Genomic DNA, 17,052 nt, shown 5'->3' on the forward strand with positions numbered 1-17,052 from the left:
CATTCCCCATGGTATTGGTATTGATATTGGTATTGGTACTGGTATTGGTACTGGTATTGGTACTGGTACAACATGAGAAGAGAAGATGACATAAATATATAAACCTGAAAAGCAGATGTCAAGTGTTACTCTTAGACAACTTACAACTTATCAGAGAAGAAATAAAGAATGAGAGAAAGATGAATTCTTGTTATTCTTCAATATTGATTACAAAGTTGGTTGTATACAAACTTACAATATGCATATATTGCTATCATACTCATGTTGTTGCTAACAGCTTATAGTTAACAGACATTAACCCACATAACTGACTGAGCAAGCTAAATTACAATAATACCCCCAATATTCCCCCTCAAGATGACCGTGAAAAAATTGTTTTCAAGGCCATCTTGGACATTAAAGGCAACAATTTATCACGTGGTAATGGTTTGGTGAAGATGTCTGCAAGCTGAAATTGAGTTCTTATTGGAAGAAGCTTAATGGTCTGATCAATGATTTTGTCCCGTATAAAATGACAATCGATCTCCATGTGTTTAGTTCTTTCGTGAAAGGTAGGATTATAAGCTAATTGAATAGCTGATTCATTATCGCAAAAGATGAGATTTGGTCCATGTTGCTTCACACCGAAATCACTTAATAAATGTCTTAACCACATGAGTTCATAAGTAACAACAACAATAGCTCTGTATTCTGTCTCTATAGATGATCGAGCTACCGTATTCTGCTTTTTAGATCGCCAAGAAATGAGAGAATCGCCTATAAAAACACAAAAGCATGTAACAGATCGTCTTGTAGCTTTGCATCCAGCCCAATCAGCATCGCTAAAAGCTCTTAATTGAAGAGAATTAGTTGCTGAAAGAAACAGTCCTTGGCCAAGATTGGACTTCAAATATCAAAGAAGATGTGTGGCAGCATGCATATGATGAGTTCGTGGTTGATTAAGATATTGACTTAAACGATGGACAACATATGTGATGTCTGGCCTTGTGATGGTCAAATACAACAAGCGACCAATAAGCCTCCTGTATTGAAATACATCTTGTATAAATTCACCTTCAAAACTAGACAATTTGTATTTTGGATCCATAGGCTGTTGTGTGGGCTTTGCTGCCAAGAGTCCCATATCTTCAAGAAGCTTTAAAGTATATTGTCTCTGAGATACAAAAATGCCAGTTTTTTGATCTAGCAATCTCAAGACCTAAAAAATGCCTCACATTCCCCAAATCTTTTTAACCGATTATATTTCCGATGTTGATGCCCATGTGATGACAATGTCATCCACATAAACAAGCAAAGCAACATATCATGAACCAACTCCTTTAAAAAATAAAGAATAGTCTGATTTTGATTGTTTGAATCCCAAAGTAGTTAAAAAAATGGAGAATTTGGAATACCATTGTTTAGAGGCCTGTCTCAGTCCATATAAAGATTTTTGAAGCTTACACACCATGTGAGGGTTTCCTGAGCCTATAGATGCTAAATTACCAGAATACCCCTAAGGCAATGTCATATAAACTTCTTCCTCTAAATCTTCATTTAAAAAAGCATTATTCACATCTAGTTGAATAAGAGGCCATTTATGTTTAGCAGCCAAAGCAAGAAGTAATTTCACTGTGACAAGTTTAGCAACAGGTGAATAAGTATCTAAAAAATCCACTCCTTCTTGTTGATTGATTCCCTTTGCAACTAAACACACTTTAAATCTATCCATAGTTCCATCATCTTTTCTTTTGATCTTATATACCGATTTACACCCCAATGGTTTTCTATCTTTTGGAAGAGGAACAACTACCCAAGTGTTATTTAATTCCAGGGCTTGTAACTCATCATTCATAGCTTGTTGCCATTCAACAGATTTTACAGCTTCATTATAATTTTTGGGTTCTTCTTGAGCAAACAAAGAGATAGTGTAAGCCTTACAATTGATACCAAGATTATCATAAGAGATAACTTCAGATAGAGGATATCTACAAGAACTTGAATCAAAAGTCTAATTAACTTTTGTGAGATTGCAATGATAATCTTGTAGATATGATGGTTTGTTCCTAATTCTTTGTGTTCTGTGAGAATGAGCTTGTGATAAATTTTGAACATTAGGTATAGGTATATTTGGAATATCAAGATCTGGAATAGAACTTGGAATGAGATCATTAGGAACAGGAGTTGAATTTGGAATTGAAGAGTGTTGTGAAGTCTGATTTTGAGTTTCATGATCATAATCAAATACTCTTGGTAAAACAACTAGAGAAAAAGGGTCATCAACAAAGGGATGGGTTGTATTTATGAAAGGAAAAACGTTTTCATGAAATACAACATCTCTGGATACAAAAACTTCTCTTTTTGTCAAATCAAGTAACTTATATGCTTTCATACCAGGTGGGTAGCCTATGAAAATACAAGATTTTGCACGTGGCTCAAATTTGGTTCTATGGGCTGTTAAAGTAGAAGCAAAAGCTAAGTAACCAAAAGTACAAAACAAATTGTATTATGGTTCTTCCTTGTAAAGCTTTTGATAAGGTGTAATATTCTGAAGTAGTTTTGAGGGAGTTCTGTTGATCAAATACACAACAATTAAGACACATTATGACCAATATGCAATCGTTATATTTGACTGAAAGTATAATGCCCTTGCCACATTCAATATGTGTTGATGTTTCCTTTCTACAACAGAGTTCTGTTGTGGCCTTTCAACACAGGAAAATTGGTGTAGTATGCCTTTAGCTTGAAACAACTCAGTAAAAGTTAACTCTTTAGCATTATCAGATCTAAAAACTTTGACAATAGCATTGAATTGAGTGAAGATCATGGTCAAAAACCTTGGAATAACATGATGAACATCTGACTTGTTCTTCATCAAGTAAATCCAAGTAAATATTATACAATCATCTACTAAAGTAACAAAGTATTTGTAACCATGATATGAAGGAATTTGGTAGGGACCCCATACATCACAATGAAGTATATCAAATGGATTACTAGCAATATTGTTTAAAGAAACAAATGGTAATCATTTTTGCTAAGCTAAAGGACAAACATGATAAAGTAAATCATTATCATTTTTATTGCTAATGCCAAGATCATTAGAGATCATCTTTATTTTCTCATATGAAGGATGCCCAAATCTAGAATGCCATTGTTGAATAGAGATAGCCACATTAGTAGAAACAGTAGTATGTTGGGAGACAGAATGTGAAACATTCAACAAATATAAGCCCTCATGAACATCACCCCTGCCAATCGTCTTCTTGGGGAAAATCTGCTTGATCAAAGCAAAATTATGGTAGAACTTAACCATTAGCAACTGTGATTTTGTCAAAGATCATATTTAATTCAAATTAAGGAACATAAAGAACATCTGTAAGGAACAATTGATTAGTGAGTTGTATGTCTCCCTTATAATGAACTTGAATGAGGGTATGATTTGGCAATCGAACTCTAGTATTTCTCAGATTCTGAATATTGGTAAAGATACCTTTATCATTGAAAATATGTTGAGTGGCTCCCGAATCAAGAATCCAAACATTAGACATGTAATTCCTAGAATTAAGAGTAAAGATTATGTATTTACCTACTAAATTTTATGATGTAGAAGCATGATTAGCAGAAGTGCTAACCATATTTGCAGAAGCAATTTTACCAGATAGCATTGCAATTAAGTTTTCACATTGTTGTTGAGTGAGTCCAATCAAGGAATCATGAACAACAGGAAGATTTTCTTGTGCTTGATTAACAGTGGACTGAGATTGATCAATATCAATAGAATTGGCACGAGGTTGAGTTCTGTACCCCGGTGGAAATCCATGTAAATGATAACATTTATCTTGTGTATGGCCAGACTTCTTGCAATGCATACAAATTGGAGAATCCTTTTTGAAGTTCTTATGTGATTGATTAGGTCTGGTTTTGTTATCATGATTGTTGTAATTGTTGTTTAGAAGACGAGTGTTGAAGGCAAAAGTAGGATTTTGAAGATTACCTATATTGCACTGTCTTTCTTCTTGAATAATCAAGGAGAAAATTATATTTTTAGAAGGAATCGGATCCATGAGTAGAATTTGGCCTCTTACTTGAGCATAACTTTGATTTAATCGCATTAAAAAACTCATTGCATGTCCGATTTCTTTTGCTCCTCCGCAGATACACATTCCACATGTGTAGTTGTTGTTGTAATTTGATAATTCCTCCCAAAGTGTTTTCATATTCGTGAAATAAGTATTAACAGAGTCAGATCCCGGTGTCAGATTCATCAAATCACGCTTGAGTTGGAAGATCCTTGGACAATTGGATTGTTGAAATCGCTCTTTTAATTCTTTCCACATATCAACAGCTGTAGAAAGGTGTTGGATAAGGTGTCTAAGTCCATAACTATATTTGGTATGTACTTGACCCGACCTGGCATGGTCCATTTGGGTTGCATGACATCATGCATTTGGATAGACTAAATGAGAGAAATAACACTTGTGGTTTATTAATATATGATAAGTTCTAATATATTAATAGTATTATTTAATTAGTAATGATCAAGAATTAATCTGGAATTAATTAAGTGATCAAAAGATGACTAATTAAATATATGAGTTGATTATATAAATCATCCATAACTTGTATAGTGGGCTAAAAGGCTCCATGGATTATCAAGTTGGGATAAACCCATAGGATGTTCCATGGGAGTTACAAACCCATGGGTCATGGAAATGAAGAGTCATGTCACATTAGGGTTTACATGGTGTAACCCTATATGTGACTGTAGTGGTGTTGATTCTGATGGCATATGCGGAATTAGAAAGATCTAGTGATTCATCATGTAAAATCAAGAACACATGGAGTAAATAAATCTTTGTAAGCTCTTATTAGATCTAGAAAGATTATACAAATGGTTTTGTATACAATTTCTCTCTCTAGTCTAACACTCCAAAATGGACTCTTACATAATGGGAGTCACTCACTTCCTATTTATAGGAAAAGACTCAACCCATTTACACATACAAAGAGGAAAGCCTAAAACATTACATCCAAGCATGACTTTGCACCCTAAGATTCTCCCCCTCAAAGTTATGATTGGATGTCCGGCTTTAATCTCCAACGAGCTAGCGCGATCAAGACCAAACTCCCCCTCGAAGTAACACCGGTCTTCAAATCCGCAAATGAATATTCGACAAACCCGAGAAGTTTCGAATACCCATCATTCTCCCCCTTTTTATAATCAAAAAATGATTATAAAACCCACTAAGGATGAGAAGCGCCCGAGGAATAGTCTTCACGATACTCCCCCTTGATGTGTACCAAAAATGAATCACCAAAAATCTTGCACGAAAAAACAATCACGAAAAAGCCACAAAAAATTTCCAATTTATGAAATTTTTGACTTTTCGGGTGAAAGTTGCAAGATTTTTCAAAATCCGGGTAGATATTGTCACTTTCTGAAACTTGCAGGGACCCATTGCACCAAAAACAGTGAAATATGTGAAACTCTAGCCCATTTGCGAAACCGGGCATAAAGCGTAAATTCGCACAAACTGCAAGGACCAAAATTGAAAATTCTGCATTTTTCAGCTTTTATTACCCATATGCGAAGTTGGGTATTTATTTCCAAAAATGTGAAACTCCAGGGACTGTTTTCGAAAATTTCGGCATGTTTTTCAAACTTGCGAAGTTGGACTATTTTTGTCATTTCGTGAAAAGATCAGGGGTGCAAACTGAAACTGTTTGTGTTCTTCCCCAAATCAACATATACAGTCAATTCTTCACATGTTCCATTTATTCCTTCCCAAAATCAAATACCAAATGCGAATTATCATCGACTCCAGGTCACTTGTTTCGCATTTTCCTTACAAAGCTTCGCATTCTCATATGTGAAATTGATTGAGACAAAAATGCGAACTCATGTTTGACACAATCAAATGCGAACTTAATAACACTACTGTCCAATTCTTCAACCATACGAAATCAATCTTGATCTTTAAATTGATTCACCAAATGCGAATCCGGTTTGGCTTTGCATCAACAAACCAAATGTAAACCATGGCTTCGCATTTTGAAAAAATCGTCGATATCAAAATCAACAATCCATATCATTCTACCATTCGCTTTTAGTCCTTCATCATCATATGCTTCGCTTTCAGTCTTCATTCGCTGTTTAACATCAACAACCATCGAATACAAGCCATAGATGCAAACCAAATCTTCCATTCCTGTAGATGCGAATGAACTCACATACAACATACAGGCAAGAAATCGACTCCAAACATCAACTTCCAAATCCAGTTTCCAGTAAATCAAACTCAAAATCGAATTCGCAACTTTCACCAAAAGCGAATTCCAAAATCGAGTTTTCTGAATCAGTTTTTCAATCTCGATCATTCCAACTCGTCATCCAAAAGAGAATCCATTCCAAAATCTAAACTCCAAACATTGCAAATCCACAAGTATCGACCATCACCAGTTCGACTATCAAAACCATTGATTCATTGCAAATCATCGATTATCCATTTCATTCATCTGTTCTCGGTTCGTTCCCATCCATCGTTCATCAACAGTATCACAAATCCAACCAATTTCGAAATTAATCTCCAAATTAAACTCAATTTCTTCTTTCAAATCACATATTGAACTCAAATCCATCGATTTCATCTTTCAATTCCATGAATCAACCCATAGAAAACACAGTTGACTTTTTCTGTGATTGACTTTTCAAAATCAACTGTAAGCAAACATGAAATTGAGGTTTCTAATGCCAAATTTCAGATCAAATAACGTTTCTTCAACTTGTTCTTCATAACATTCAAGTGTTCTTGATCAACAATTTCATCAAAATCAAAGGATTGATATACAATCACTTGATCATCATCGGCTCATTCATGGAAGAAATACAACCGATTCACAAGTCCAACTCAACAGCAAAGCTCATCGAATGTTAGAGATGACGAAACGAAATCAAATCTATGAGAACAAGCTGAAAAAAACGTGAATCAAGAACAAGTCGATCGACAATTGAAAAAGAACGTCAGAGTGTACGATCTAGTAGAGAACCAAAGAAGATATTGGATTGAAATAAAGTTGGGCTCAATTAATGATATCGGATTGAAAGATTTTGGGCTTAAAGATTGATGAACAATTCCAACAACAACGAATTTGGATCAAATACATTCGATGTCATTTGGGCTCAAATGGATACATGAACAGTAATTGTTTTAAGATTGGGCTCTATCGAATGAACAGTAACACATTTTCATTTTGAATCAATTTGATGAACAATGATGCTTCGAAATTAAAACAAATTTGTGAATATGATTTTGATTTTAAGTTGATCTAAACAAAAAATAATTGGATCAACAAAGGGATTGAAACAGATTAGATCCAATGAGGCAAATCGATCAAAAATGAAAAAAACGTAAAGTACGAATCGAAATCATGGACGTTTTGGAATCCATTTGAGAATTTGAGTTACCTTTTTGACAAATCAAGTTCCGTTTTCAACAAATGAATCAAATTTGGAAGATCTTGGTTCTTTTGTCGGAATGAGAAAATCTCCAAATCGAACATTGTACCACCCCCCATGCGAGATGTACAACTCGTTCTTCATGTTCTTCGTGTTCTTCATCAAACCAAGAACATCTTCAAAAGAACCACCAAAACTTTTGGGTTTTGACTTCAAATTCAATGCAACCTTTGGAGATTGTTGCTTTGGAACCCAAATTTGCTTCACGGATTTTGGCTTCACAACATATGACGATTTTTGTGAGTAAACCCGCTTATTCTTCCGATTCATCTTCTTCTTCTTTTTCTTTCTCATCTTTTTGCATCTTGAAGACTTGACTTCATGAACAAACCCACTTTCAACAACATGAACATTTTAAGTTTGAATCAAATCTTTTGGAGTTTGATACTTGTGATTTTCTTGGACCACCGGCTTCCGATAAGGAATCATTCCTTCAAATGAATCACAAGAACACAAAATATCATCAGTTTGAACTCCAATTGAGCAAAAAACTTTTTCATCTTGAGAATCAACTTGAACTCCTTTTTCTTGAACCTCAAGAACATCACATTGAACTCCATTGTTTTGAACTTCTTTTCCTTGAACATCATGAACATCCGGGTAAGAAGCAAGAACATTATCACCATATATGCATTCATCAAGATGAATTCCTTCAATTACTTCATCATCTTTCTTCTTCTTTCTTCTTTCATGATAAGTTGTTACCAAACGATTAAGCAACGTCTTATGATGATCATGATCAAGAGGATAACCATTGAATTTTCCACATTCACATTTCATACTAGAAATGAGTGTTTTTGTTTGAAATACCCGGTTACAAAACAATTGAGAACTCCTTCAAAACTAAATGACCATGGAAAATCCTCCATAAAAAAACTTCACAAATTGTTTCTTCCATCTTTGATCAATCGATATGAACTTGGGTTTACTAGAGAGAGAAAGTAACACAAACAAGTATTATAGAGAGAGAAAGTCGAATTATGGATCAAATCAAGGAAAAATTCGACTTCTAGAACACACAACACTCTCTAATCACGAAGATCCATGATCAAAAAATGAATCACTAAATCAAAATCGCCATCAAGGATCAATTCTTGATGAAATCAAGAACACCCGCTCTGATACCAATTGTAGTGGTGTTGATTCTGATGGCATATGCGGAATTAGAAAGATCTAGTGATTAATCATGTAAAATCAAGAACACATGGAGTAAATAAATCTTTGTAAGCTCTTATTAGATCTAGAAAGATTATACAAATGGGTTTGTATACAATTTCTCTCTCTAGTCTAACACTCCAAAATGGACTCTTACATAATGGGAGTCACTGACTTCCTATTTATAGGAAAAGACTCAACCCACTTACACATACAAAGAGGAAAGCCTAAAACATTACACTATATAAGGAACATGATACTCACCAAAATCGGCTAGACTAAGAACAAGAGAGGCAAGCCGATTTTTACAAGTGATATACATACTCTAAAGTTATTCCAAAGCATTTGGTGTTGTGTGAAGCATTTGAGGCATCACACTTGGGGTGCTAGTGTAACGACCAAAAATTTCAACCAATTTAAAAGATTTTATTTCATTCAAAAACCATTAAGTTCATACATCTTGATTTCAAAATCGTTTAAACCTCAGAGTATCCCCCAGAACCATAACACATAGATCATAAAACATGAGGAGCGGTATGATCACGCCTTCGCCTTGCCACGATCTCCTAAAGTACCTGAAACAATACACTGAACTGTAAGCTCGAATGCTTAGTGAGTTACCCCTAAAATTGTAACACCCATAAAATTTACGCCAATTTTAAACTTTTAATACTAACAAAAGAGTCAAATAGTAATTGTTTTTACAAAACATTTCCAATTCTTTTATCATCAGAGTGTCCCAAAACAGATCATGAGGATGAGGAGCGGTACGGTCACGTCTTTTCCTTCCCTCGCTCTCGTGAAGTACCTGAAACAATAAACTGAAAACTGTAAGCCCGAGGGCTTAGTGAGCTACCCCCAAAATACCAATACCACACTGGCAGAAACCATAGCCATAACGATCAATCAAACAGCATACATACTGGGCCATCGACTGGACCAGTCCGCCCTACTGGGCCTACAGTCTATCTGAATCTATCTCGAGCCTTCGGTATGACTGGTCCGCCGCATGGGCCTACAGTCGCCCCGGACCGCTCAGAGGGTGTGTTGGCCTTTAGCACAAAGCAGGACCGCCACAACCCAACCAACAAGCAACTAACCATGTACGCATACTATCATATATTGGCACATACACATAGCAAACATATCAATCTCATTTACCATCAATCATAGAGTTTCACTCGTAACTAGAGCATCGACCTAATAGGTCACTAACATACCAATCCTTACGGATCATAAAAGCATAACATACTATCTATCCTGATTTTGATCTAACAGATCAGGATCATATGTAGCATACCATGATAACCGATCTAACCATTCTCTAGCATAACAACCATCCTAAACAGGATGAATTCTAACATGGCAATAACATAACACCCATCCTAAATCAGGATGAAATCTAACATGGCAATAACAAAGAAACCATCCTAAACCAGGATGTAATCATAAAGGGTCGGCCTTGGTGCCGTAGACCCTATCGATATAGTGAGGATAACTCACCTCGCAGATGTCGATTCGAAATGCAAACTCCAACTATCGGATCACTTGACACCGGCTCCACCACCTATAACCATAACACAATGTACTCATAAGTTCTTACTCTTATGAGACACCCCATAATCTCTTAGTGATTCCTGATCAAGGTCAAAACCCTTTTACAAGGTCAATAGTCCATGCTGACCTCAACTTGCCGAGTGCACTCGCACACTCGCCGTGTCTGTGGAGCACATTCCAACTCGCCGAGTCATCAGAGTGACTCGTCGAGTCCCTTTGAATCCCGATCAATTCTTATGGGCCACCTGTCGAGTTTCCTCCTTGCAACTCGACGGGTACATACGCATGCCTATCCAAGGGAAAAGCCATCTGATTCGCCGAGTTGTTCTTCAACTCGTCGAGTTTTATGGCGATCTTCATCGGACCCGCCGATTTGTTCATCCAACTCGCCGTGTTCAATGACTATCATCATGTGACTCGCCGAGTCATCCTTAAGACTCGCCGAGTCCATCCAGTCCTCTTTCCATACAGACTTGTTTTGAGCCATGCAGCGGCTCCAAATCATAGACCCAAGCTCCTAGAGCATACTTACCACGTAAAGTTGCAAACTTTACATGCATGCATGGTCATAAAGGCTCCAAATGTCTATTTTAAGTTCTTAATGGAGCTTCTAGTCCAAAAGGGATTCCAACCACAACCAATACAACAACTTTATGACTCTAGCATCCAAGGAGGGTCTAGATCTGAAGTTACAACTTCAGATCTAGCCCATAACTCAACATCCCAACCTGAAAATCCATAAAAAGCCCTAGAATCAACCAAAAGGGATGAAAAGGAACTAAGAATGGTACTTTGATACCTTCAAACGATGCTAGCTAAGGCAAAACCTGCTTCCCACTCCTTTCTTGCTTCAATTTCCTTTGCACTCTTAGCTTCCATCCTTCAAGATCCTCTTTTCCAAGCTTCAAACCCACACCAAGGCACACACACACGAATTAGGGTTTCCAAGGGTTCTCAAAGACTGTAAGGAGTCCCAAAGGAGGCTGAGGCTCCTTTAAATAGGGGTGCAAACCCCGGGATTCAGGGTTTCATCTGCCAGCTCCTACTCGTCGAGTCCCAATAGTGGACTCGCCGAGTAGGTCACTAACCACGCGTTCTCACCCCGCTGCTACTCGACGAGTAGGTCAACCAACTCGTCGAGTAGAGCATAACCAGAAATTCTTAATTAATTAATACCTGACGATCGGGGCGTTACAATTCTCTCCCACTTGAAGTAGACTTCGTCCTTGAAGTCCGCTGAAGAAAACAAGGCCGGGTAATGGTCTCGCATTTCTGCTTCCGGCTCCCACGTCTACTCGGATCCCCTCTGATGCTCCCACTGCACCTTTACTAAAGGTATTTCCTTATTCCACAGAATCTTCTTCTTCTTCTTCTCCAAAATAGCTACAGGCCTCTCCACATAGTTCAGGCGCTCATCGACCTGAATGTCATCCAACGATACCACTGCCTCTTGGTCCATGACGCACTTTCGCAATTGCGAAACGTGAAATGTGCTGTGGATCCGGCTAAGTTCCTCCGAAAGCTCTAGCCTATAGGCCGCCTTGCCAACCCTGGCAACAATCCTGAACGGCCCAATGAATCGGGGACCCAATTTTCCCCTCTTCCTGAAACGGATCACACCCTTCCAGGGTGAGACCTTCAGGAGAACCATGTCACCCACCTGAAATTCCAAATCAGATCGGTGTCGGTCGACATAACTCTTCTATCGAATCTGAGCGGTCTGCAGCCGCTGTCTAATCCGCTGTATCATCTCGGTAGTTTGTAGAACTACCTCTTTCCGACCCATCACCCTGTTCCCAACCTCGCCCCAACAGACTGGGGTCCTACACTTCCGCCCATACAACAGCTCGAAAGGCGGGGCACCAATACTGAAATGATAGCTATTGTTGTAGGCGAACTCAGCAAGCGGTAGGTGGGAATCCTAACTTCCACCGAAATCAATGACGCATGCCCTCAACATATCTTCGAGGGTCTGAATGGTCCGCTCACTCTGCCCATCCGTCTGCGGAACACTGTACTGAAATGCAGCCTCGTACCTAGTTCCTCGTGGAAATTCTGCCAAAAACGGGAAGTAAATCGGACATCCCGATCGGAAACTATAGAAACTGGAACCCCATGGCGAGAGAGAATCTCGCGGACGTATAGGTCGGCCAACTTCTCTACCGACGAACTCTCCCGTATAGCTAGGAAATGGGCACTCTTGGTCAATCGATCCAAGATGAACCATATAGCGTCGAATCCCCTTGCCGTTCTTGGCAATTTCGTGATGAAATCCATTGCGATCCGTTCCCATTTCCACATGGGAATCTCTAGAGGCTGCAACTTACCATGCGGCCTCTGGTGCTTAGCCTTGACCATCCTGCATGTCAAGCACCTCTCAACGTACCAAGCGATATCTTGCTTCATACCAGGCCATCAATAACTCAAACTCAAATCTCGGTACATCTTGGTAGCCCCGGGTGGATAGAAAAACGAGACTTATGAGCCTCCAACATCATTGTCTGCCTAACTCCTCCAGTCATCGGAACCCAAACCCGACCACATCGAGTCAATAGCCCGCGGCTATCCTGAACGAACCGGGCACTTTCGCCCTTAATCCTTTCCAATTTCCAGTTTTCCGGTTTCACACCCTCGATCTGAGCATCCCTGACCAAACCCACCAACGGGGAATCCACCACTATCCTCATACATCTGGCTGGGGTAGAAGACCCAGCAGACTTGCGGCTCAGAGCATCCGCAACCACATTCACTTTACCAGGATGGTAAAGGATCTCGCAATCATAGTCCTTGACTACATCCAGCCACCTGCGCTGCCTCATATTCAAGTTCGGCTGATCCATTATGTGCCTCAAACTCTTGTGATCCGTGTATATGGTACAACGGACCCCGTACAAGTAGTGCCTCCAAACCTTGAGAGCGAAGACCACCGCTCCCAACTCAAGATCGTGCGTGGGGTATCTCGTCTCATGCGGCTTCAACTGCCGCGATGCATAAGCTATCACCCGCCCCCTCTACATGAGGACTACCCTAAGGCCTCTGATGGACTCATCACAATATACCATGAAATCCTCCACTCCCTCGGGGAGTGTCAACACTGGCGCCTCACATAACCGCTGCCAGAAGGTCTCAAACACCCTCTGCTGCTCCGGGACCCACCGGAAATCCACTCCCTTCCTCGTTAGACGAGTGAGGGGTACGACATCCTTGGAGAAATCACGAATGAATCTCTGATAATACCCTGCTAATCCCAGAAAACTCCTGATTTTTGAGGGAGATCTCGGAGTCTCCCACTGCATAACCGCCTCCACCTTGGCCGGATCGACCAAAATCCCATCCTGGTTAACGAGATGTCCAAGGAAGTGAACCTCTCGCAACCAGAACTCACACTTCGAGAACTTGGCATAAAGTCGTTCTCATCGCAACACCTCCAACAGCTCCCTGGGGTGCTCTTCATGCTGCTCTCGGGTCTTGGAATACACCAAGATGTCATCTATAAACACAATAACCGAGCGATCGAGCATCGGTCTGCAGACTCGGTTCATCAGATCCATGAATACTGATGGCGCGTTGGTGAGTCCAAACGGCATCACCACTGTTGGGTAGCAGATTTATTTTTGTATTGCGTCATTGGGCTCGGTTTATAGTCCATGTTTTGTACTCCGGTTTGGGCCTGTCCAACCGTGAGTTGATAGGGTTTAGTATATAATAATGTGCTTGCATGCATATTAGGTTAACGATCTAGAACGATTGATAGCATTTACGATAGCTTTACAGATTTTCTTTGTCGTTCTTGTAAACCCTAAATCCTCTACAGTAGAAGTTCTTTATCGAGCTCTTCTGAGGATTGTTGATTAATCATTCGACATCTTTTGATCCATTCTTGTGTTCTTGCTGTTTGTTCGTTTATTTCTTTACCTGTTTTATAGATCTAATCGATCTTCAAGTTAGTTTTTAACTTATCAACCACGACTCGTAATGACCATAACGAGTCCGGAACGCAGTCTTCTCTACGCCTTCCTCCCTCACCCTGACCTGGTGGTATCCTGATCTCAAATCGATCTTGGAAAACCAAGATGCACCCTACAACTGGTCGAAAAGATCATCTATCCTCGGGAGCGGATAACGGTTCTTCACCGTTAACTTATTTAGCTCCATATAGTCAATGCACATCCTGTGCGAACCATCCTTCTTCCTGACGAAGAGGATCGGTGCTCCCCAGGGTGAGCTACTCGGTCGAATAAACTGCTTACCCAACAGTTCCTGCAGCTGAGATGATAGCTCCTGCATCTTTGGCGGTGCCAAACAGTACGACGCCTTGGCAATTGGGGCCGCACTTGGAACTAGATCAATCCTAAACTCAACCTGCCTCACCGGAGGCACTCCGGGTAACTCCTCTGGAAACACATCAGCAAACTCTCTAACGACAGGGACCTCTGAAACTGAGAGCTGCTCCCTAACCCGCGTATCTACCACATACACCAAATAACCGGCACAACCGTGCTGAATATACTGTCGAGCCCTGGCCTCCGAACAAAATCCTGATCCCGACTTGGTGCCCTCACCATATACTAGCAGTTCTCCCCCACTTGGGGTTCGAACCACTACCCGCTGTCCCTCACAGTCGATCATGGCGCCAAAACGGCTAAGCCAATCCATTCCTACAATCACGCATACATCCCCCATGGGGATAGGATTCAAATCTATCGGGAAAGACACCCCGAAAATCTCCAACTCGGATCCTCGGTAGACCGAAGAAGCAGAAACCCTGTGCTCGTTGGCGATCGAAACTCGCAACGGACACTCAAGATCATCTATCAGCACACTGAACCCTCTAGAGAAGGTCTGAGATACGAACGACCGACTCGCCCCTAAGTCAAATAAAACCAAAGCAGGCAAGGAATTTACTAAAAACGTACCTGATCATAGGTACAACCAATAAGCATAGTACAAATACAATATCTGAGAGAGATAATAGTAACATACCAGCAACCACATCCGGTGCTGCCTTGGCCTCCTTGGCCGTGAGCTGGAAGGCACAACCCTGAGCCTTCGGAGGCTCCATCTTGATTGGCCTCCCATCTCCAATCCTCACAGTAGCTGGCGCGGAACCCAGTGCCGGCTTGGCGGCGAGCTGCGGACAGTTGGTCTTCATATGACCAACCTGATGACAATGGTAACAAATCCTCATATCTGCTGGAGGGGCGGACTGACGGCAGTCCCTGGCATAGTGCCCCTCTGTAGGGTCTGAAAGGTGTTGCGTCTTGGGCTCGCTCTTTAGTCCATTTAGTCTTCGGATTGGGCCTGTCCATCTGTGAGTTATTTCTAGGGTTTTGTATTTATAGGTGCTTGCATGCATCTTAGTACGTAAGATTTGGAAGTCAATTATTTATGAAAGATTTGATCTTTATCGTTTGTAACCCTAATAGCCTCTACAACGGAAGTTCTTTATCGAGCTCTGCTGAGGCTTGAATCTATTGAATCATTCAACATATTTTGATTCATTCTTGTGTTTTATATTGCTGTTTTCGTTTTAGTGATTAACCTGTTAAAAGATCTAAACGATCAAATAGTTTCTTAACTCTTCAATTGGTATCAGAGCAGGAGACTGTGTAATTCATACACATCTCTTCTGTGAAAGAAGTGATTAGGGTTTATTCCGCATTTACTGATATTTATTGAGCCGTCACTCCATAATTGACGTATTTCATTATTTATTCATCTTGCCCTAATATTACGTATTAACAGTCTGATCTTACAACAGGTTAAACGATCAAGCATGGACGATTCTCAATCCAATCCTATCAACATCTCAAACAGTATAGGATCTACAACCAAGATTCCAATTCTCTACACTCAAGATTACGAGGTTTGGGCGCATCACTTTGAAGACTACGTCATTGGATCTGGAGATAATGGGTATCTGATATGGGAAGCTATTGTGTCTGGACCATTTTCTCATTGAAGAACATCTAGAATTATTAAAACTCAAAAGGAGTATAATGATTTGTTGAAAGATGTGAAAGATGTTGCTCAGGACGAAAAGGAGAAGTTTCAGTGCAACATCAAGGCATTGAGACTAATTCGATTCGCTCTTCAATCTGACACGTTTAGATTGGTAAGTTCCTGCAGTACAGCTAAAGAAATCTGGGATCGGCTGCGAGAGCTGTATTCCACAGATGAAGATTTGGAGCACTCAATTTAGACCTTGCTTCTGTCTGAATTTGGAGAGTTCAAGCAAAATCCTGATGAGTCTGTTACACAGACGTTTGATCGCTTCAATCATCTTCTCAACAAGATGATTAAACATGATATTGAAAGGAAGCTTATTGAATAGAAGGTCACTTTTCTGAATGGTCTAAGATCCGAATTGAGAGCTGTTGTGTCAACAGTTAAAGCACACGAGCAGTTCAAATCGTACTCGCTGGCGAAACTGGTAGGGACTCTAAAATCCCAAGAAAAGATAGTGATGCAAGAGAAAAGCATGGTTTCAAATCTGGGGTCTCTAGCGCTTCTGTCCAAGGGTAAAAGTGTAGAAGAAGATGAAGAGGATCTTAATCTGGGAGATCACCATCTGACAGCCGAAGACTATGCTATGATGGTGTCAAATCCTAGAAGGTTTATCAAGAAAAGTTTCCTTCCAACAAAAATCGTAATTGGCAGGGAAGCTATAGTTCCGAAAGAGTGAAAGATGAACTGAAGGTTGAGGAGTCGAAAAAGGAAGCGAAGGGTGAAGCTGACTCTGGTGTCAGTTGCTTCTACTGTGGGGGAAAGAATCACTACGCAAAGGATTGCATGTTGAAGAAGATGGTAGAGAAAGATGAAGAGAAAGATGAAGAAGCAAG

At 39.9% G+C, this 17,052-nt stretch overlaps 1 protein-coding gene across 1 annotated transcript in view; it reads right to left on the reverse strand.

Annotated features, from left to right (window-relative positions):
* Positions 1 to 352: 352 nt before the first annotated feature.
* LOC145068295 (uncharacterized) overlaps positions 353 to 17,052 on the reverse strand; it is a 181,940-nt gene continuing 165,240 nt past the window's right edge. Inside the window, exons 2-8 of the mRNA XM_079015245.1 lie at positions 3,615 to 4,327; positions 3,035 to 3,301; positions 2,716 to 2,848; positions 2,000 to 2,454; positions 1,517 to 1,915; positions 1,054 to 1,153; positions 353 to 756 (exon numbers count right to left, since the gene is read on the reverse strand). Coding sequence (XP_078871371.1) covers positions 353 to 756; positions 1,054 to 1,153; positions 1,517 to 1,915; positions 2,000 to 2,454; positions 2,716 to 2,848; positions 3,035 to 3,301; positions 3,615 to 4,327 — 2,471 coding nt within the window. The remainder of the gene's footprint in view (positions 757 to 1,053; positions 1,154 to 1,516; positions 1,916 to 1,999; positions 2,455 to 2,715; positions 2,849 to 3,034; positions 3,302 to 3,614; positions 4,328 to 17,052) is intronic.

Source organism: Lactuca serriola, chromosome 8 (genome assembly GCF_051521515.1).
Source record: "Lactuca serriola cultivar US96UC23 chromosome 8, Lser_US96UC23_V15, whole genome shotgun sequence".
In the NCBI taxonomy this organism is placed as follows: Eukaryota; Viridiplantae; Streptophyta; class Magnoliopsida; order Asterales; family Asteraceae; genus Lactuca; species Lactuca serriola.